The sequence below is a fragment of the Microtus oregoni genome, unplaced genomic scaffold (assembly GCF_018167655.1).
Source record: "Microtus oregoni isolate MIOR12 unplaced genomic scaffold, Mior012 000002F_ref0000024, whole genome shotgun sequence".
NCBI classification, from domain to species: domain Eukaryota; kingdom Metazoa; phylum Chordata; class Mammalia; order Rodentia; family Cricetidae; genus Microtus; species Microtus oregoni.
The window spans coordinates 47,200,685-47,223,533 of record NW_024543061.1 but is presented as its reverse complement, the minus strand read 5'-3'; the positions used below and the strand labels follow the sequence as shown (position 1 = coordinate 47,223,533).

Here is a 22,849-nt window from a genome sequence, read left to right as displayed (position 1 = left end):
ATAATGAAGGTAGAAGTTGCTACTGTGGGCATTTGGGGTTTTTCCTGTTGGGGATCCCTAAGGTACTGGAAGAAAAGACTGCCTAAGAATCAACTCTCCAAATAACAGAAGACTTAGTCATTTATCTGTGGACTGTCATGCTCCATTGGCTGAGGACTGCCCCCAAGGAGAGGGTTAGTTTCATGGTTCTCAAGGCTTTTGATGTACGAGAATGTCTTGAGGCAGAGAACTATAGAAAAATACCACCACAGCTATAGTTGAAGCCAGAATGGGTAAAGGGCTATTGGACCAAACAATCCCTAGAAATTTTAATATTTTGTACATTCATTTCTAATTTAAAAAGACATGTAGGGGTTAGCCTCATAGGTTATTCATTCATTGAGCTATAATAAAGACAATTTCAGAGCCCCCCACGGTATCCCATAACTACAAAAGATCCTGGAATTGGAGATACGTGCTTTGGTCTCTCTCTCTCTCTCTCTCTCTCTCTCTCTCTCTCTCTCCTCCATCTCTCTCTCAGTCTTTTTTATGTGACTTGTCAGTATGGACCACTCATTGAATTAATACTAGCCATATATGCTATGCCTCCAGATGCTGGGTATAAAGCAATGAACTAAAAGGAAAAATTCTTATACCAATACAGATAATATTTGCCTCTAAAACAACACACTTCTAAAATAATATTCTGCAGATGCTGATAAGTGATCTGAAGAAAACTGAGGTAATTGGGGAAGTAAAAGTTTTGAGCAAAAAGGAGCAATGCCATTTTAATTCATCTATAGTTGCCATGAAAATATCATGGATTATATAACATTGTAGGACATATCTAAATAATAATAGAGACCAAATCTTAGGTATGTTAAAAGTATTTTCTTGACAAAAGGACGTCCTAAAGTCCAATTATAAATGGTATTATTTTGTATGACAAGAAAACTGAATGTTAGGGGAACAGTTTGTGGTTCCATGCATGAATCTGTATCTTTAAAACATGATCCTAAAACTCCATGAAATTATATACAAAATGTGAAACACTCTGGGTTCAGGTATATATGCACATACACACAGAGAACAAGCTAGTTCTTTCATAGTTACTACTATTCTTGATTATGTGGTGACAATCTGACAGTTTCCTTGCTCCTTTAGAAAATATAATATTGTCACCCCAGGATTGAGTGGCTTTAGAGGTACATAAGTAAAGGTCAATTACTTTTTCATTTAACTTTTAGGTGATTGATACAGGTATTCTTCTTTTTCTTCTTTTTTTTTTTGCATTTTTGAGTTACCAAATTATCACCAGAGAGTGAAACTATTATTTGATATAAAAACAAAGAAAGAAAACACACTGAACTAAAAATCACCAATCAGTGTCCCTGAACAATTATTGAGTCTTAAATGATTCCTCCTAGGCACAGTTAGCCTGGTGATATATTTGGAACAGAAAATGGTCAGGAAAGGAGATATTTGAGAGGTGATAATTATAGTAAACATAAGCATACATACTGTTCTTGCCAAATTTATTCTGAAACTTAAGGCTAAAGAAGCATAAAAAATATGGAATATATATATATATATAGACAAAAATGAGCAGTTAAAGAAATCTGTTCAGCATTGAGAGTGTTGAGTGCTATAGAAATTAATGAAGTCAAGGCAAATAGCAAGAAAACAAAAACATTAATCATAGCTTGATTTTATATACCCCAAAAGAGGTATATGGGAAGAGAATATTAATATATTCATTATTGGATTGGGACTTCAAGCCTTTCAAAACACAAATGAAAAGGTATGTAGCTTTCTGATTTTACAGCCTTTAATTTCCTGATATCACCTCAAGAACACTAGGCTAAATGTATACATTTCTGCTTTTAAAACTGGGAAATCTATTCACTCCTACATAGCTTAGAAGTTATCTGTGCAGAGTTACTATAATAAACAAAAGTTTCAAGACCTCTATCAAGGTCTTTAGGGAATTAGATACCAGAGAAAACCAGCTGATGTGTACAGTTTGTGTTATAATGTTGAGATTGTTGAAGATTTAGGCTCTGAACATACAGGTGAGATAAATATAATCTCTAAAAAAAGATTACAAAATGTTCATGAGTCATGGAAGTGTGAACATGTTGTGTATTCAACCCAAGTAAGAATGTTAAAATTGGATTTGAAGAAAATTGTATCCAAATAATATAAATAAACCACAACAAATTAAAACAACCAATATGCTAGTAAAATGATAAACTAAACAATTCATAAATGATTGATAGTTTGAAGTTCTAAAACAAATAAGAATGAGAAGCACAATTTCAAGGGTGAATTTTAATCATGAACTGGCCAAGCTGACAATGCCACTAAGATAATGTAATTCATGATGCTCAAGACAAGTCTGGATTTTGAGATATAGAAGTTTCAAGTACAGGATTTATGAATTTCAGTGACTTTTCCCTCTTCTTGATTGATCGACAATATCCTCCACTATTGTAATAAAAATACCCCTCAAAATACTTACCACCTAGGATTAATGCAAGAATGAAATAAGATTAAACACAAATACTTAGTAGAGTACCTGCCATGAAGGGAGAGACCCACACATGCCAGAGTTGTATTTGCTCGTATTGGCAAACTGTCTACTTGTAAATTAAGACAAACACAAGAACATGGTAGTTGTATATGTTCTGCCTGGGATTATAGTCCTGGGCCTCCCCAATGCAAGTTACCCACTAGTATCTAAACGTATAAATTGTTCAAAGAATTGGAATTCAAAAGTTCTATTTGTTTCAGGACTTCATGTCACAAAAAAACAAAACAACAAACAACAAACAAACAAACAAAAACTCTTTAAGTATATTCACATGTCCTAGGAATTAACACTATGGCCAACAGATCAGGTCAATCTAAATCATTTAAAAAGACTCTGAAAGATGCATACCAATCTAAGCCAGGAAACAATTCCCATGGACTTACAATGCATCACTCCTGAATCACACATGTCAGGTACTCAAATCACCCAGACAACTGAAAAAGTCCTAGACAACACGTTTGAATGTTTAAAGTCCCTTTTCTAGTGCTTGCCCATGAGTATTACCCTCTGTATTTTATTTTCTGGTTATTAGAGGCTATAGGTGCACTGAAACAAAAAGCATAGAGTAATAAGATGGAGTGAATTGAAAGAACTACTCAGATAAGATCCCATCCACTGACAGCAAACAGGCAACACTTCTGACTATATCATTAGATTTACTGCCTAACATCTCCGTGCAATTGAGACCCAGGATGAGCAAAGAAAGCAATGTTCAAACTAAATGATGACTTAAAAAGCTGTAAAAGGAAAGTTCAACAGATGAAACATCATTGTGATGTCTGGACAGAGCACCATGAAAAGAGCCAGTAAAAGACTGGCAAGAAGGTGTATTCACCACTGTCAGCAAACGCTAGCCACAGTAACCTGCACAATTAGGATTTTACCATCGCTGTCTAAAGCAAAGGCCCACTTTTGAATTAGTGTGAAATACAGTGGCACTTTTAAATCAAAAACTTTTGAAATGACACTCTACCTGCAAGGCACAACATGAATGATTGCAGCACTAGCAGTTCCCATGGCAACCTCATCTTCAGTTTCCGAGGTCAAAGGAGTTTCGAGTCCAATAACAAGTGAATAGAACCGCTGCTTCTGCTCCTTTTAAGTTTTGTGCAACCTTTAATCTGTGGACAAGAAGAGACATTACAGTGAGATTTGGATCCGTGTCTCCTTACAGTCTCTGAATATCTGCCTTTAATTGAATAAGTATAAAATCCGCTTGTGGAAAATATTGAAGAAAACGAAAGAACACTGAATTATAAATATGAAGACAGTAAAAGCATCCTACTATTTTATTTTGAGATAGGGTTTTTCTATAAAGCCTATGCTGGTTCTCAGCTTCAAATTCTCCTGGGTCAGCCCCCTCAGTGTTGGGATTGCAAATGTAGATGAACATGCTTAACCCACTTCATATTCCTTTCTTTCAAACAATGCAAAGGTAAGGGCCAGGACTAGTATGCCTCTGTATAGACCTGGTACTAAATAAGAAACTCTCTTGATTAGGAAGGAATTAACTTGAAGGCAGTAGAAGAGATCTTGATTTGACAGATTGTTCTCTGTCCTTTCAAATCTTGTTTTGCTATTTTTCCTCGGAAAAATAGTAAATTCAAAAAAATTAAATAGCAAGATAGCCAAAGAATGAGATAAAAAAATGTAAGTTTTTACAGGTCTCAATTTGAACTCTGAATTTCTAGAATGGAAGTGTGTGTGAAAACTCTAATTACTCTGCCAATTCATGTATTCATTCTGTGTTCCACATTCTTTTTTAAAATTGTGCTACAATATGAATATGGCTTTTTGAATATGCTATTGGAAGGTTCACGTACAAGAGGCTTGGCATAGGGTGTTATAAAGTAAGATAATGAGGTCTGAGAAAGGCTGGACTCAGTGGTATCTGATTATGCCTTTGAAGGAGATGTCCTCGAAAGGGATTAAAGTAAACTCTCAAGGGACCCATGAATCCTTGCAAGAGTGATTTATGACAGAAAGCCCTGACTCACTCATTCCTTGGCTCCTGTTAGCTACTGTCTTCTCTTTCTCTTGCATGTATTCCTTCCTTCCAGTGACCCCAGAGTTATTGCCAGAGTCTGTACAAATCTGCTTAGACTTCAAGTTTCCAAAACTAAAAGTTACAACAAACCTCCTTTTCTACACTGAGTAGCTGCCTTGGGTGATTCATTAAACTGAAGAAAAATGGGGCAAAACTAAAGACAACCAAGGTACACAGCTCCAGTGTCGATTGAAATACATCTTCCCAATTATGAATTGCTGTCAACTGGATGGGAATGGAAAAACCAAGACAAAATTTAAAAAAGAAGGAAGAATCTATACTGTTCACAGGAAAATAGATACAGCAGGAGACAACCTTAAGTAAATTAACTCAGTCTCAGAAAGATAAATATCATTTGTTTCTTTTATGCATGGATCCTGTCTCACTGAGATTTAAAATCACATATGTACAGATAACATGGAAGTAGAAACAAAGCTTCCTAGAAAGACAAAGGGAACCAATGTGAGGGAAACAGGGAGAAGGAGTAGTATTGACGGGTGATGGGGGATAGGCTCACTGTGTGTTATGTAATTGTAGGAACGTAGCTTTATCTAACACTGTAAAATAAATTAACTAAATACAAAGTATGGAGAGATTTTTTAAAAAGGAATTTACTCTTAAATAATCTGCTGATAAACATCTCCCTTAAATAAACAATAACAATATTTTTTTTTCACTGGCTAGAAATCTTAAACTAGAATTCTGGAGTAAAGATAGGCATTTTATTCTGTGAACCTTTCAAAAGCTACATAAACAAATGCATGAGTCAAGTTAAGATACCATTGGCATTATGGAGAGCCCTGACACCTCCTGGCAGAAAGGGGCAGATCTGTTCAATAAGAGCAAGGACATGTGGGGCCCAGGCCCAGATTTATAGAAGTACATACAACTTTTCAAGGAAAAACATTGCTTTTTGAAAACTGATCAAGTTTTAATGATTGGCATTCAGTTTAAAATATTTTAAGATAAGATCAGACATATTCAGTAAACAAAACATTTACATTTCTTCTAAGGTTTAGAGTACTTTACAAAATATAGGATGTAAAAGACACAAGAGCAAGAAGTTAGTGGGATGAACTGTAAAATTCCATCTAGGCAAGATACACTCGTGAACTCAGGAACCCCCAGCAGCTGCTAATATTCGTACTGGCTCTGCATTGAAACTCAGGCACACACGGATGAAGGACTGACTTATTGGTACTGAGCTACTAAGGGACAGGAGAGTCACTGCCTTCTAATTTGTCCCCATCAATGGCCCCGCTAGGTAATTCAACCAATGCTCACACAAATGGCTCTAAATAAGTGGGCCAAAAGTCAACTCAAATGTCATGAATCTTGGAATGGGACTGGTATGAATGATAGAGTCAGGGGCTGGGTGAGAGAGGATGGGGTGGGGAATAAGACTAATAAGAATATATTATAGTTGTATGTGTATAAAATGCTAAAAATATGAATAAATTAATTTACAAATGCACAATAAGTGAAATTTTCTTTTCTATTGGACCAAATGAACACTTATGGAGTTAACTTTCTAACTGTAGTTAGTGTCCTAGGCCGTCAGTAAAAACTGCTGAGTCAGAACCTACAGATGATGATTATAGAAACGTAAACATTACCTGTATTTGAACCTGTCTACTAAAGGCTACAGACAGTGACTTTGCAAAAGACTCTATGCATTATGATTTCATAATCTCAAAATTTCTATTCTATATCCACTGTGATAGTTAGTTTTATGTCAGTTTGACACTAGCTAGAGTTATTTTGGAAGAAGAAATCTCAAGGGAGAAAACGTGCCTACCAGAGTTGCCTATGGTACATTTTCTTCATTGGTGATTGATACATAAGGGCCCAGACTATGATGGGTGATTCCAGCCCTAGACAGACGGTCTTTGGGTTCTGTAAAATGCAGCTTGAGCAAGCCGTGAGGAGCAAGTCAGTAAAAAGCACCTCTCTATGGCCTCTGCAATAGTCCCTGCCTCCACGTCCTGGCCCAGTTCGAGTTATTGTCCTGATTTCATTCAACGACAGACTGTGATTTGGAACTGTATTCTGAAACACTTTTCTCCCAAGGTTATGGTATTTTATATCAGCAATCCAAAATCTGACTAAGACATTTACTTAGGTTATGTTATTTTTCAATAAATCTGAGAGAAAAAAAATAAACAAATTTTACTCTGTTACCAGAAGATCACTACATGCTCTTAGTGTTTCTCTCACCCATACATTCTCCAATACATTATGCAGGCAGTCATGCATGATACTTCTATGGAGTATCATCTGCTTTCCAGATACAAGGGGCCTGTTTAAATAAACAACATGCTGTCTCTAGCCTTTAGCAGCTTGCGCTCCAGTGGAGACAGCTACTCACATCTTCATCGACCGTACAGTATGCCTTTCTTGTGGAAGGATGAAACTATCTGGCTTAGAAAATCCTTAGCAAGGTGAGGAGTCCCCCAACTCCCGTTTCTGAAGGCTGAGTATGACTCTTAGTATACATCTGACAACCACATAACAAAAACAACAAACTCCAGAGTCAGGAAACTGGCACTCTGGCAGCAACTAACTATGTTGTCCTAAGTATTTCTTGGCTTTCTTGTGAAGGTAGCTTTGGAAAAAAACTGTCCTGGTTAAGACTAAGAAACCACTTTGAAAACTATCAAGTACCTCCAGTTATCAGATATGATGACTACTGCAGCCTCAATCCATATATATGTGTAAATGTAATGCATATACGCATCATGGAAACCCTGAGTATATTTTTTATTGACATTAACCTGAGGCTTTTCATCTCATTCTCGTGTATGACATACACACTATGTGCAAATACAGGCTTCTGTGTAAAGGTGCTCTTCGGATTAATTTACTATACCTGGTCACTGAACAACCTTAATGTCTGCCAGAAAGACAAAAGACAAGAAGCTCCAGTCCCTAGAGAACTGATCCCTTTTGCAGCCTGAAATAGCTCCTGCTGTGATAGAACCAGACATAATACATTGTGACGACAAGAGAGACCTTTGACCTGTTATCTGCTGATGTGGCTGAAAGGGAGTTGTGTCTCTAATTGGTTATGTTCAGATACTCTTATAACATGAATGGCGATTAGGGCATTTTGGATAAACAGGATGTGCTGATCAATGAAAACTATTAATGTCTAAATAGAGTGATCAGAGTATTAATAATTAATTTGCCACGGTAATGTCATCTCAGATCTAGAGATTGATCTACAATGTTAAGCAGTTTCTAGGAGCAATTAAAACCAGCTTAGGAAATGTATCCAGTTACAAGACCGAGATTTAGCTCCTGATAACGATACTATTTACGGGGCATCTTCTTTGAAGAGTTGGAGAAATTCAAGAACCGTATAGACATATTTACATTCCGGTGATAAGGTTCACTCTTAATAATCAGAAATAATGGTGTCCTTGATGGTCATTTTTCTAGTGGGCAGGATTATCAGAAGCAGTAGGTTTTCTGAGGGCGGGGGGGAGGGGCTGGATATTCACGGCCCTCATGTGGAACCGTGCTGCAGGATAGAAAGTTTCATATTTTCGGTTTTCTGGTCAGCGCCAAAAAGAAAGGTGCAGGATAAGCTGAGAGTTATGGAAGCAATAGATCTCCTGTGCAGCTTGGAGCTCTCTCTGCTTTATTGGAAGATAGCTGCAACAGAGGTAGTATAATACGCACTAACTCCGAGATCTTCTCCAGGACTGACACATAAATCCTGGAGAGGATGCTGCACAATGAAACAGAACTTGGTTATTTTTCTCTGAGGAAGAAGGAGATAGATAACTGAGAATTCTACTTTTTAAAAAAAAAATATTCTCATACTAAGCAAAAATTCCCCCGATCCTTCAAGCAATGGCTACACTAGTAATTGAACAAAAGAATAAATCACCAATGAAACTACAGAAGAATGATTTAGCCCACCATTGACAGCCTTGATTTCCAGGATTGTACGCAACAGCCATGCCATGGCCTAAAATATATCCTGACACTTTGTTAGATTAAAATTGTGGTGGCATTCATGTGGTAGGGACAATATTAAGTGGTGGGTGTGCAGAGACAAACAAGGCAAGACTTTGTCTTTAGTGAGCATACAGTTTATTTGTGAAGGGCAAATAAGCCAGTAATTATAATTCAACACAAAGCACCGGGTGGATGTGTTAAGGAAAGTTGCGAAGGCAGAAAAAAAAGGGGAAGGCATCCAGAAATGGGTGGGGCAAGGTCTTCAAATATGTACTTCAAAGGGGCTGCATTAATCAATCTTAATGACCAAATAATGGAGAAAAAGCTTCCTAATGCCATCTACTGGAAAAATCAACAGTCAAGAAATGGATCTCAGATAGTGTCAGGTTATAAAGACACAGAAGAGTAAAATGTGCACACCGCCACACTGGCTGTGGTTTCATCTTGAACCTACCACTCTCCAGCATGTGGTTCATGTGCAAAATAATTGAAAAAATATGCAAATTATGTGCTTCTTGGACAGATTAAGGAGAAAATCCATGAACCTCTTAGCGTGGGTACTGTCCTAGAGTTGGCTCAGAAGCTATCCTTGTTAAAGATAGCTGGGAACAGGTGTAGTTTGGGGTTCTGAAACAAAAAAGTTATTGAAAATAAGTTCAGTGCTAATTTCCAACGAGTCTTCATGGTGTATTTAAAGGTTTTGAACCTGGGCTGGAGACAGTTCAGTCAGCAAAGCACTTATCTCCCAAGAATGAGGACCTGAATTTGGATCCACAAAAGCAACATAAAACACTGGGTTTGGTGGCACGTTGTCACAGGAACAATGACTTCTCCATGGGCAGACTTTCAGACTTGCTTTGGAAGGGCAAGGGCAGACCTAGAATAGCTTTCAAGAGGGACAGGATCCCAAGTAGCTGACATCTCTGTGCAAGGACCTACTTTCCAATCCAGCTCTCATAGCAATAAATATTTAACTTATTTCTTGTCTTTTTCTCCCATGGTCAACAAGGTAATTATATCTTCAATTACTAAATATGTTTTAAATCTATAATGCATTTTTCAAGGCCTCTAATCATGAAGACCAAGCAGTAAAAGGCTGGATTTAAAATGAAGCACATTGAATTCTTTCTGGTTTTGTCATGAACCATGTGGTTTGGGGAGCCGTGTAATCTCGAATTGTGTTGGATATTCTGTAGGTTGGAAATCACACATGAACCTTTCTCTGCTACCAGAGAACATTCTACAGGTAAACCAAAATGCTTTGTGCATCCTTATTCATGATTAGTTAAAGTTCAAAGTTAACTTTTTCCACTCTCTCGTACCTTATCAAACCGAGTTTTTAAATTTATAAAGAAACGTCTCTGCTTTCTCCTTTGACATTTAATAGGTACATAGAACAATAGTGACTTGTCAGCAAAGGGAGTCATGAAAGAGCTGGAATGCAAATGGAAGAATAAATGTACCTAACATCTTTTATGGGTGCACAGTGTTTTTACATTCACTTCTCATTTAGACTTTCACAACCACGCTGGGGTCAGGTAGAACTGTCCTTTCTAAAATAACAGCCTTGAAAATTAGAATATGAGAGCCTATGGAACTTTTCAAAAAACCAAATATTCAGATATCAATACAGGCTCTATTCAAATCCATTTCTTCATACTAAAGTAGTTGACTTTCTGCTATAAGCAATGAATTGTTTTTTTGAAAAGTAAAATGTCTCCCAAAGTCTGATCTCATGTTTTGATTGTGATGTTCTATTCCAATTCTACTTTTCATTTTGTTCTCTGCCAAAGCCAACCAGGATTATCAGCAAGCAAAAGTACAGAATGCATATAACATTCAAATAATATGGATTTTAGGGCTGAATCTTTGTCAGAAGGCCACATTTCTCAATAATTAATTCAGAATGCCTCTCCCCCATATGTAAGTACAACAGGAAGTTTGGTTTTCTTGCTAATTATTATTTACTGACAGCATTGACATTCTTAGTTGAGGAATTGAAAAGAAGATCATTTGAAGTTTCATTGTATGGCTGATAACATTCTACCTCTACAACTGGCTATTGGGGGGTCCTGTCAATCACAATGGTGGAAAAGCAATGAACATAAATGAAACCATGAAGAAAAGTGAGATTCCACAGAAAGTAGCGTGCCTGATATACAGATGAGAAAATGGACTGTAATCAGATTTTAATATTCGCTCCATCAACAGATTTTTTTAAAAAAATAAAACCAGTTATACAAATGGTAATATACAAATTACAAAGGTCAAGGCCACGACTCACAAAAAATTTTAAACTCACCTGGGAAGACACGGTAAGTGAGGGTGCAAGTTACCTTATAATCAAATAAGAACTACAGACAATCTACCTGTTTTATGGTATACTATCTGGTTTAAAGATTCTTGACTACTGAAAACTCACATGTTTCTTAAGGTAGATCATTTAACTTTGTCTTTTGTGTTAGCATTGTTCTCTAACAACTCTTTTATTCCTATGTGGTACCCATCCCTTGTGATTTGCTGGAGATTGTAATGGCCAGACTGCTAGCAATGGTGGGGAAAAGATCACTGTTTGCTTTAATTGTCTGCCTTGCTTAGGGCAGAATGTGAGAAATACTGGTAATGCATTTGAGATGTCACAACTAATAACCAAGTGGTTGACATAAGTGAGATAGGATTCCTTACAGACATCCTACAAACTCTCCCAGAAGCTGATTTTGATGCTATCTACCATGACCACATCAGAGAGGACCTCAAGAAATGGTGACCCCCACTCTCTGTGTAATTAAAAGATTTATACCAAAACAGTACTTTTTACTTTGTTGATTCTACATAATGATTATGTCAAGCAGATATGTTCTATGGTAGAAGGCAGTTATGCCATATTAATTTCAAACTCAATTGAAGGTATCAGAATTTCAGGAGTTATAGGTAGTTGCGAGCAACCCACTAGAGGTACAGGAAACTAAATTCAAGTCTCCTGAAAGAGTAACATGGGCTCTGAGCTGCTAATTCATCTTTTCTGCCCACATGCCAATTCTCAAAAAACCTCCTTCATCGAAAAGTGCTGCCAGTTTCTCCATGTGGTCTTTCCTCTTAAAAGTTTCCTTGACATTGCCCTTCTATACATGGCTACTAAGAGTACACCTGCAAAAATCAAAGTATTTCTAATAATCATAATATGGTATTACAAATACACCACTGATCTAAACTTCAGAATAACTGGGGTCCTGGCTCACTGGTAATACTGTCTCATTGCACAATTTCCTTCAATGTTAGAGAGGGCTGAACCAGAGTGTGAAGTTTACTAAAACATTGAATTGCACTCCTATCTCAGAAAAGAGCTGTCTCTTCATATTTAGTTAAAGAAAAAGCAATCACCAAGCTTTTGTCATCAATGGGTTTCCCCTTATATTCTCCATTCCCCATCTCAAAAATAGTTTGAGATATTTTGCTTTTGAAATCTGTGCACTGGGTTGTTACAGGAAATTGAATCCCTAGCTACAAACACATAATCATGATCAATATCTTCCATAAGGAGTATCTAATTGTAATGGTCTGTCCTATCCCTTTAAAAGACAAGCCCTGCCCACACCCACCCCATTAACTGCTGTGGCAGGCAGATTTTCCTTTTTGCCAGCACCCCAAGTCCTTCCCTTTCCATCTCTCTTTCAAAGAGGCAGCTCTGTCTCTCCCTTCTACCCACTTCTCCTCTTCCTCCGTCTCTGTCTCTCTTTCTGCCTCTCTCTCTGCTCTTCCCCCATCTCTCCTTCCCTTTCATAACCCACCAAATAAATATCCAACTTCACTTTGCATGGGGTGCTTATCCCTCTTGGTTTCTCACCCACCATGTAGCTTCCTGCCTGGGACCTGGTTGCCTTTGTGGTCTGATGTGGTCTCAGGACCCGCTGCCAGCTGCCTGCCACAGCTCAGGGACCTGTAGTGTGGTCTCATGGCCCACTGCCCACTGCCGCCATTCGAGGCCTGCAGCCTTTCTGCCACTATGCCCTTCAGGGAATCCGCAGCATTTTATTTTTACCATTACACTTACTGTATTGACTCTTGGACTTTTATTTAACTTTTATATATATTAAATGAATAAATAAACATAGCTTTCTCACTCTCATTTAGGAAGTAGCTTTCCATTCTAGGCTCTTTCTATTGTTTCTAAAATTGATAATCAAGTTTACCTTATGTGCTATTCATTTAATTTTTCTCTTCTGTTAATGAATTTACCTTACGGATAATAGTTCTTTTCCCTTACACAGTGATTTTCAATGACAATAATATCTTGTTCTACTGTTTTTCAAATTTAGTTATATCATATATTTCAGATAATACATTTTCATCTGAACGTCATCAATTGCATTTCTTTCCTCCCTCCTTTCTTCCATCTCTCTTTCAACATTTTTTAACATTAGTGATTTCTTTATCCGGTTTCATTTTTAACTGTGAATCACAAATTTACCTTGTTCTCTTTATGATAGTGAATTCATTCAATAAGCTCAAATATACCCTCTAGCACATCAGCTTTAACAAGTGCAATGAAATCAGGACAAAGAGATACTGAGTATTTAAATAAAGACTCCTTTTCAGTTTATGCGTATGAACATTTTGCATGCATGTCTGTATGTGTACCATGTGCTTTCCTGGTACCTACAGAGGGAAGAAGGAGGAGGCCTTATAACCAAAGTTGGAGATGATTGTGAGCTACCATGTAGGTACTGAGAAATGGACCCAGGTTTTCTGCCAGAGCACAAGTGTCTTTCAACTCCTGAGTCATTTCCCCAGCATAAGCACTGAACATTTGAACAAACCTGTTTAAAGAAAGCAAACAGAAAGAGCTCAAAACTTCTATTAAAATTCAGTTGAAAACACAAATTTTGCCTATTTCCCCTGAAATGTTATTCATAATTCTCCACAGAGATGATACTTGCATGTATGGAAAACACACATCAAAATGTAATAGGAAATAATCACCATGAAAGACGCTGTGATTAAATCCTTCAATCATGGTGGTAATACAATGAAGGAACATAATACAAAATTACTATGGAAATGATAAATAATAGACATCACTTACAGAATTTTTATGGAGAAGTAGTTACCTGTGAATTAACTTTAAGTAATATAATCTTTAAAATAACACTTAAGGTAGAAAGAAACATAGTTTTCATTTTATAGGTTAAGTAAATTGCTCCTTGTCAGTCTTAGGAGAAAAAAAGACTAATTTCAAGGTTAAATATTTCCTTCCTAAGACTATTGAAGAATATTTTACATTGAGACAGGCTGTTTTGTTATAGTTTGATGAGATCAAAATATATATATAAAAGCATACAACACTACCACCAGACAAACAAAATAATTCTATCCTGCCCTGTAGTGAATTGTAAAGTGTTACTTCATGGTCATTTAAGTACTCTTGAATTTACCAAAGTAGATGCGTGGGGCCAATGTTCAGCTTTAAAAGCAGAGCTTTTGTTTTGCATTCTGATGACTCTGACGCTTTATCTTTCCATTAGAATGCCATTCCTATAGCATCGTGTTTCATTACAATAAAAACAAGAACAAGAGTAAATCATTGCTCAGGAAAGACACATGCCTGGCGCCTCTCCCTTTTCCTCTCCCTCAGAAAGTAATGTTAATTGATTGGCACTCATTCCTGCTTAGCCTGAGGGCAGCCCCAGAATCTTCTCAACAGAGCATTTCAAATAGACACGACAAAATCAATATATGTTGCAAAGAAAATAAAAACATCATGCTCCCCTTTGTAAGTTCAGCATTTTGGCTGTAGCATCACACCAGGCAGGTCTAAATCCCAGCTTTACCACTTAGCTGTTGACCTTAGGCAAGTCATTTAACCTCTCCTGACCTCACTTTCTTCTTTGGTAAAATGACAGTAAAGATGCAGAGTTGTTGAAAAGAATATGAGAGAAAAATATTTATAATTGGAGTCTTCGAGGAAAAGCTGAGCATGGTTTTGAGGAGGAAGATTTGTTGAAGGAAGATAGGAAAGCCCTGAAATCATCAGGCATTGGGAAGAAACCTAGGCAGAGAGGAGTGCCTAATGTCACAAAGGAAATCCTCGGTTACCCTTCCAAGTGAGCGTGACAGGAGAGAGAGTCGGGAACTAAAGACCAAGGGCGGGGACCAGAAGGTACATTCTTATTCAGGCTTTCTGGGTAGAAGAAAGCAAACTCCACAAGCTTTTGGGCTCCTACCACAAGCAGAGGAAATAACATTTCTTAAGCAACCATCTCACGTTTGTTTTCTTCCTGCCCACTGGTGTGCTGCACAGTGCCAATTCTGTTAAACTCCCAAATAAATCACTGTTAATGAAGCGTGTTGCAATACAGACAGCAACAGGCATTTTTTAATCACCTAAACTAAAGAAGAGCTAAAGGTAAGCACAAAACACTCTAATACCTAATACATTAGGTGTCAGATTTAAAGAGGCAAGAGGCATGCAACATTCAGGGCTTTTACTTGCATGCACTTAGTGGGGAAGCAAAGCTTACTAGTATATTTATCATTATGCACAGCTTGCCGATTGCTCAGACAGCCAAATCAGATATCTGGGAGCTTAAAAAGAGTCTGTACTTATTTCATCAAAACCAGAAGATTTCCAACAAAAACAGTTCCCAAAGACTTCTGTGATGGTCTCTACCAATAAAGGGGGTAAATAAAATCTTACTCACAAATTATTCAGTGAATGCTAGCAGCAGGTTTGAGGTTAACGGAGCAAGGAACCAAAAAGTTCTACTCATGGAAATCATTTTATTTTGCCATGAAACAAATAATCAAACACTTTGTTAACACAGTAGAGCTGTAACATAAAAGCATAGGCACTAGAAAATATATTGTCTTTGTTGATAGACCCAATATTCATTCTTGCTTTTTAAGACTTTGAAGCTGCTTCCCATCTTCTACTTTTTCATATTTAAAATGGAAATATAACCACAATTTTCAGAAGTTTTTAAAGAAACTCATGAGATACTGCAAACAAGATTATGTTGCCATAATACAAGCAGAAATGAATCTATCACCAGCACTTTGCTAGGTCAGCATAATTCGTTTTTACATTCTAAATCTCTTCCTGATCCTCACAGATAACTGTAGCTATCACCCATCATCAAAGAAGCTTCTCATACCAACAAATTGAGACCATTGGAGAAAATCATCCTGGACACATTGCAGAGATCAATATATCAGAAGGACCCATTTTCAACCGATACATCTAAATCACGGTTACTGCATCAATAGCTCAGGGATCATCACAGAAGAGGAGACAGGAAAGATTATCAAGAGTCAGAATACTAGGTAGCTTACTGCGAAACAATGTTTCTCAGAAATGTCTACCTAGAAAAAAAACTGCCTAAAAAAGATGCACAGGATAAACTCATTTTGGCTGAAAAGAATACTGACCAAATCCATCATCAGAAGCCTTTTAAAATTTTTTTTCAATATAAAGGCTTTTGTCCATTTTACATACCAACTATAGTTCCCGCTCCGTCCTCTCCTCCCACACATCCTCCACCTTAGCTTCATCTAACTCCCGATCCACTTCTCAAAAAGGACTCCATGGGAAATCAACAAATTCTGGTGTATCAAATTGAGTCAGGACCAAGCCCTCCTCTCCCCCATAACTTGGCTGAGCAAAGTATCCTTTGACAGGGAATGGGCTCCAAATATCCAGTTCATGAACTCAGTAGTTTAGAATAGAAAAGAGATTATTGGGTATTGGAGGCAATCAAGAAAGTATAATGGAGGCAGGTAAACATGATAGAAATATATTACATACATATATGAAAATGTCAAGATATCTATGATTATACATAACTACTATATATCAATAAAAATTAAAAAAAATCTTTTGAATATTGGTATCCAAATAGGCATTGGGAATTTTAGTGAATTAGACCATTTCTTTCCTCATGGAGTTTACATTCCAGCACATATTTTAGCTTATTTTCTGGAACACTTTTTCTTGCATGTTCTACTTTCTTTTAAAACATACTTCTTCATAATTCTGTTTTATTGTCTATGATTCTATATAGGTGGTGCTAAATTTCTCTATCATCTGAGCAATTCTTAATGAATTTTTCTTTAGTTTAGGCATCTTATAAACACACGAAAAAAGAACTTAAATAACCTGTTGCCTCCATTTCCTTGTTGTGTTTTGATTGTTTGTTTTGTTTTCCCCAAATCTGATTCTTGGGTAAGAAGTAGGGGGGAACAACAATAAATTCACCAGCTGTGTTGGTTTTCTTTCTTAAGCATGTGTCATGTACCAGTTGTTGCCTCAAGGGTTATACAGACTACCAGACAATCACAATAATTTCAAGTACATTTGTCCAAGAGACCAGTGGGCATGAAAGTGAATGGGAGCAACCTATTTCTCCAACATAACTCTGCTGCTTCCTTTTGGTCCTGTAAATGGCCAATGTTACTTTGTGATGTATCAGGGCACATATTGGTGACAAAGAGACAGAGAGAGCAAGAATCTTATAAACCTCCCAGAAAAATGCTGCCTTGCTCGGCATTGGTGTGTAGACTTTCTCATTAGTACAGAGGCCAACCCATGAGACTAAATCACAGCATCTAAATTAAAAATGATTGCCATGCTAAAGGATTTGCTTCTGCCTTATAGCAACAGAAGAAATTATACCTGTGACCATTTTGAAGGAGCTATATATGCTCTTATCTCTGGGTGGTTGTCTATCTATTTAGTCTAATTATCCAAAATAGGTACCAAGTAATAAATATATTCTTTATTTAATCAGGATGACTTAGTCTAAATTGGGCAAATGATATAGGCTCCGAGAAAACCAGGTTTCAGGGCTGGACTGCCACTTATATAACAGATGTCTCTGTAGCTCTGGGAATGAAATGAACACATTGCCAATTTACTATGAACTATTCTATTTATGATCTTATTTAAAATGCCATGGGTGATCATTTCTACTTATAAAATGATTTTTTACCTAAAAATGTCTAAATGATTGTAATAATTCTTAGCAAGCATATTGGGATAACAACTAGTTGGAAATACAACGTTTGTTAAGGAAAATAGGCATAAATGAGCACAGTGATTGCCTACCATGTAATAAGTTAAGATTGAATACACAGACATTTGTATGAAGTTAATTTCAACGTGGAGGTGATAGCTACAGTGACAAAGTCAGTGACCATATTAACCTAATTATCAAGCTCACACTCAGCAGTGATGAGAAATCTTGCTTCATGAGTTGATATTTTACTTGGTGGGGACACAATACTTTTTGTCATAACCTTTCAATTCCTAACCACAACTTGATCATAAGAAATGTCAGGAAATCATGATATTATACAAAATAACGAACCAATGATTTCCCAATGCTCAAAGGCAGAAAAAGGCATGGAAAGTCTCAGGAACTGCCAAGCAGTGATGGGAAGTAAAAAGAAAGCGAATGTATAAATGATGACATTTCGGGTTGGATCTTGGAATCTAAACCTGTGACTTCAAATAAGATAACTTACTTAATTAACAGTACTATAGCAATAACAATTTCTTCGTTTTGTCAATTATACTTATGTATAATATTAACTTAGAAGTAGGGCAAACGATTTATGAAAAAAATTTAATACTACTTTAAAATTTTTATGGTGTTTGTGAATGTATGTGTATCCATGTGCACACATGCATGCTCATAAGGAAACATGTAGAGACATGCATGAGGTACTTGCCACTAAGCTTGATGATCTGAGTTTGATCTCTAGGATACACATAGTGTGAGAAGACTCCTTTTGTTATTTTCTGTAAGTCTGTAATTATTTCAAAATAACATTAAAGAGGCATAAATACTTCCCCAGCCTAGGAATTTTACTCTCACTACTTGTATTTCTATTGGTTCTTCTAAATCAGTGATTTCCTCCATACATACGCAGTATCACAGTAGAATATCTACTTATTCTGTCTAATATCTAATTATTTTGTGGCTGATAGTATTATTTGCCCGAAAAGCAAAGGTATATTATATCTTGGCCTATAGAAAATAAGTTCATCATTAAAAAGCTTTTGGGAAATCAGAAATGCCTGGCATTTCAAAAAAAACTGTCATTATTATCAATGTTAAACTTTGCCATGGACCTAAGTTAAACTATTGGGTAATCAAACCAAGGTGTGCAAAGGATCAAAATTATCCTTCTAATCATAGTACATAAAACAAAATAGGAAGAATTGTGTATGCACAAGAACAGACAGATCTTCCCTAAATTTATCATTTACTACTACTGCAATAATTGACAATTAAAAGTGACTTTCATGTAAAGAACAAACATAAAGAACAAAAATAGCTCTAGTAGCTATGGCAGATTGAAAGGAAAATACCTCCCTTAGGTATAGTTATTTGAATACTTGGTCTCTAGTTGGTGGTCCTGTATCATCACCCTGCTTCCGATCTGCCTTCTGCTCTGTGTTTACAGCTGAAAGGATAATCTCACAGCTTTTTGTTCCTGCTGTCATGTCTACCAATCGCTATGATTCCTCCTGCCATGGTAGAATCTTATCCTTCTGGATCATAAGCCCAAATGGAAGTTTTCTTGTATAAGTTACTTTTGGCTATAGTGTTTTATCAAAGCAATATGAAAGTATCGAAGGCTGCAGAATAATACAGTTATATGACAAAACTTTTCTGACATCAAACTTTGTCAAATTAGCAGCACAAAGATGTTGCTCACAGAAGATACTTCAGTAGTTTTATTTACAGAAATTAAAAATAATTTACATGTCTAAAACATATTTGATTGAGAATGAAGTTGTAATTTGTAAGACATAAAGTTTGAAACTCATGCTATTTCAGAAATATGACAAACAAAAAAAATCCAACTACTTGAAGTTATATCAGGAAAATTGAACTGCATAGTATTTTTCAAGCATATGCCTGCTCACAGTTCAAATTTTTATTTTATTATCTGCTACTCTCTCATTTACTATACTCCAGCTGCAAGTTTTAGAACAGAATGTATTCTTTTGGTGCTGAGCTATTTTCAGCTGTCAATATTGCTAAGCTTTCATTGGTCTCTCATTTCATGTTCAGATTGCTTCTTGGGTACCCGAAGGAACCTCTGTTACAAAGAAGGCAACAACAAAAATGTCTCCTGGGGAGGAGTAACCTTGTTAGAAAAAATAATAACCTGCATAAACACAATGAAACAATCTTCCAAGACATAACCAAGTGTAAGAAAGACAACTTTAACTCCAAAAATGCCTTGTATTTTCACAATGCTCCTGAATCACTGTAAGCCCTCATGTCACTTTGCATGCTGATGTGAACACGTTATCATTGTCATGACAGAGTGGTGTCACTTCTGAACGCTGGCATAAAATCCTCCCATGAGATTTTATGCTTTCTTAAATTCACACAAGGATAGAGGAGTCTGTGAACCACGATGAACATGTTTACAGAGATCAGGAAAATAGATGGAGAAAGAAATATATTCTCTTTGGTTGATGTTAACATGGACTGGTGTTAATAGTGCCTCTTTGAATCAAATCCCCAAACCTTACCTATGGTCTGGTTCTGTATCTTTTAATATCCAATCTACAACCACATTATCTAGTAGTTAATAAAACCTATACACCCTTAAATTTAGACCTTAGAAGTTGGATTCTTAGCATTGTTGAGTAAACATTCTTTCTGTTATAGGCAGAGTTCAAGCCCATTCTCATCCCCCCTTTTTTTATTCATCTGTCTTTCTTTCCCCCAAAAAATTATTTCCTAAAAATAACCCCACAAAATCCATGGAACATACCATCAATCCATTAATTCAGTCACATTCTATGTATTATATTATTTGTAATATATTATAAATACAAGAATTACAACTATATTGCCTAGCTAATATAATTCTGTGTACATATTTGCTTCTTAGCATGTCTTTTAACTTGGGTACCTGTTTTTAACATACCATAATTTCTACCACGGAAGAACAAAAATTAAATTTTAAGATCCTTTTGTATACCAGTGCTATAGCTTGCTTAACATAGATATCTTTCACATGCTGTTATTACAACTGTGAATAACTTGCAGAAATATCTCATACAATTAGAAGTAAATAGGTAAGTACCTAACAGCAACAGACTATATAATCAGACATGCATATTCTTCCATTCCTGCTACTTCTGAATGCTTAAAACAGATCTAAGGCAAGTAAGTCTCTTCTAGGTTAATTAATGTTACCAAGAAAATTCCCAGGTTTGCTTCCGTGGTCAAGTATGTCCTTCACTTAAGCAATTAGTTTGGCCTCTTGTGCCAATCTCTGTCATATTATAAATACATAATAAAGCTTCCTTTGAATTTTAAGAAATGGTTTTCAGTATTTATTCTTGATAATGTTCCTAGTATCCTCAAATGAAGTTTCATATTTATGATCACAAACAGATGGCTATGGAAAAAATAATACTGGTTTCCCATCATAACCCAGAAGGTATGCAGAATACTGCTGTCTATAGGAGGAACTTGTGTTGGAGGAAGGTCATTGGTTAAAAAATAAAGAAACTGTCTTGGCCCATTTTATTGGTTAGAACATAGGTGGGTGGAGTAAACAGAACAGAATGCTGGGAGGAAGAGGAAGTGAGCTCAGAGACACCATGCTTTCCTCTCCCGGGCAGACTCGACAGCTCTGCTCTCTGGAGCAGAGGCCATCCTCCCCTCTCCCAGGCAGACACACGCGATGAAGCTCTGACCCAGGATGGACGCAGGCTAGAATCTTCCTGGTATGCGCACCTTGGGATGATACACACATTATTAGAAATGGGATAGTCCAGGTGCGAGAGTTAGCCAAGAAGAGGCTAGATATAATGGGCCAAGTAGTGTTTAAAAGAATACAGTGTCCATGTAATTATTTCAGGGCATAAGCTAGCAGGTGGCCGGGGTGCTGGGGACGCAGCCCTGCCGCTTTTATTACAACAAACTTGGAACTATGGATCCCCCTGGTAGATTCCCTAGAGTAACTTCATTATAGTTAAAAAAAAAATGAAAAAAAAATCCAGTCTATGCAGCCTGGCTCCTACTAGTCAATTGTCTATACTCCAGCCACAGCTACAGGTCTTTATGCTAAATCTTGTTAAGCCACTTTTAACTCCTAACACCTGGCACCCTCTAAAAACGGCATGTCTCCACACGTCCCTCATGTCTCCACAATCTCTAACAGTATTAATCTAGACAGTACTGATACTACAGGCTATTTGTGTGCATTTCCTCATCATCTCTCCCATACCTACTGGGCTATAGTCTGGTCCTTCAAATTTATATCTTAGATGATCTTTGGTGGGAAGCTTTCTCTAACTTCCTACAAATAATATTTTCTCACAGCTACTCTATCATAATTCAAAATTAATTTTATTAGGTGACTTACCAAATAATATTGGCACCATACTTTAATTTCTCTGTTATTCTATAGTCTTGAAGAGAAAGACAAAGTATGTTTCATTCACCAGTGTTTTTCAGTATGAATCTAGGCTGAACTGCTTTCAACTCTGATATAGGAGACACCAGCCAATCATCTTATTTATAGGGCGAGGTCCCCCAAGAATATTTTTTATTTATAAAGATTGTGGGAGCACTCCCAGGGCCCCTTCTGCTTTCCTGTTCTCCACTGGACCTCTGGTTCTATAAGTCTATCTCCCAATTAAACATATATATATATATATATATATATATATATATATATATATATTACAATTTCTATCTGTATTCATTTACGCTGATACACTGTGATACATGGAATTATTGGGCAAAAACCCGAGTAAATCTTACAGTTCAAATTGTCAACAGGATTAAATTCAGGGGAGCATAAGAAAGGATTTATGACAACATTGCCCTATGAACTGATCAGGAATTCTCTGCCTTTCTATGTCAATGAGGTTTGTGAGGTTACTTGAAGATCTAGAGTTCAATGATAAAATGTCTAATATAATCTTATAGCCTTTAATAAGATGGCACACATTTTCAAATTAAAAAGAGAAAGATTTTATGTGGTCTTCACCAAATTTAACTGACAAGAGGGGTATTTCAGAAGCTCCACAGGACCCACTTAGTACTATTGCCAATATAATCAGGACTGAAGACAAAATTTCCTTCTTATTAGGGATCTGTACCAAATCCTACTAAATCATGGGTCAAACTCAAAAGCATAAATACCTGCTTATTTAGAAAGTGACTATGATTAGTCTTATGTGCAATGACTAAAAGAGCAGTGTAACTAAGACCATGAGACCTGTA

At 36.6% G+C, this 22,849-nt stretch overlaps 1 protein-coding gene across 6 annotated transcripts in view; it reads right to left on the bottom strand.

Annotated features, from left to right (window-relative positions):
• Nucleotides 1–22,849, bottom strand: part of Cntn4 (contactin 4) — a 995,812-nt gene that overhangs the window by 508,816 nt on the left and 464,147 nt on the right. For all 6 annotated transcript variants that reach the window (XR_005972615.1, XM_041635217.1, XM_041635207.1 and 3 more), the window contains one exon: nucleotides 3,546–3,693. Coding sequence is in view for 5 of the 6 variants with exons in the window: in XM_041635217.1 (XP_041491151.1) it covers nucleotides 3,546–3,600 (55 nt within the window). In the remaining variant the exon portion in view is untranslated. The remainder of the gene's footprint in view (nucleotides 1–3,545; nucleotides 3,694–22,849) is intronic.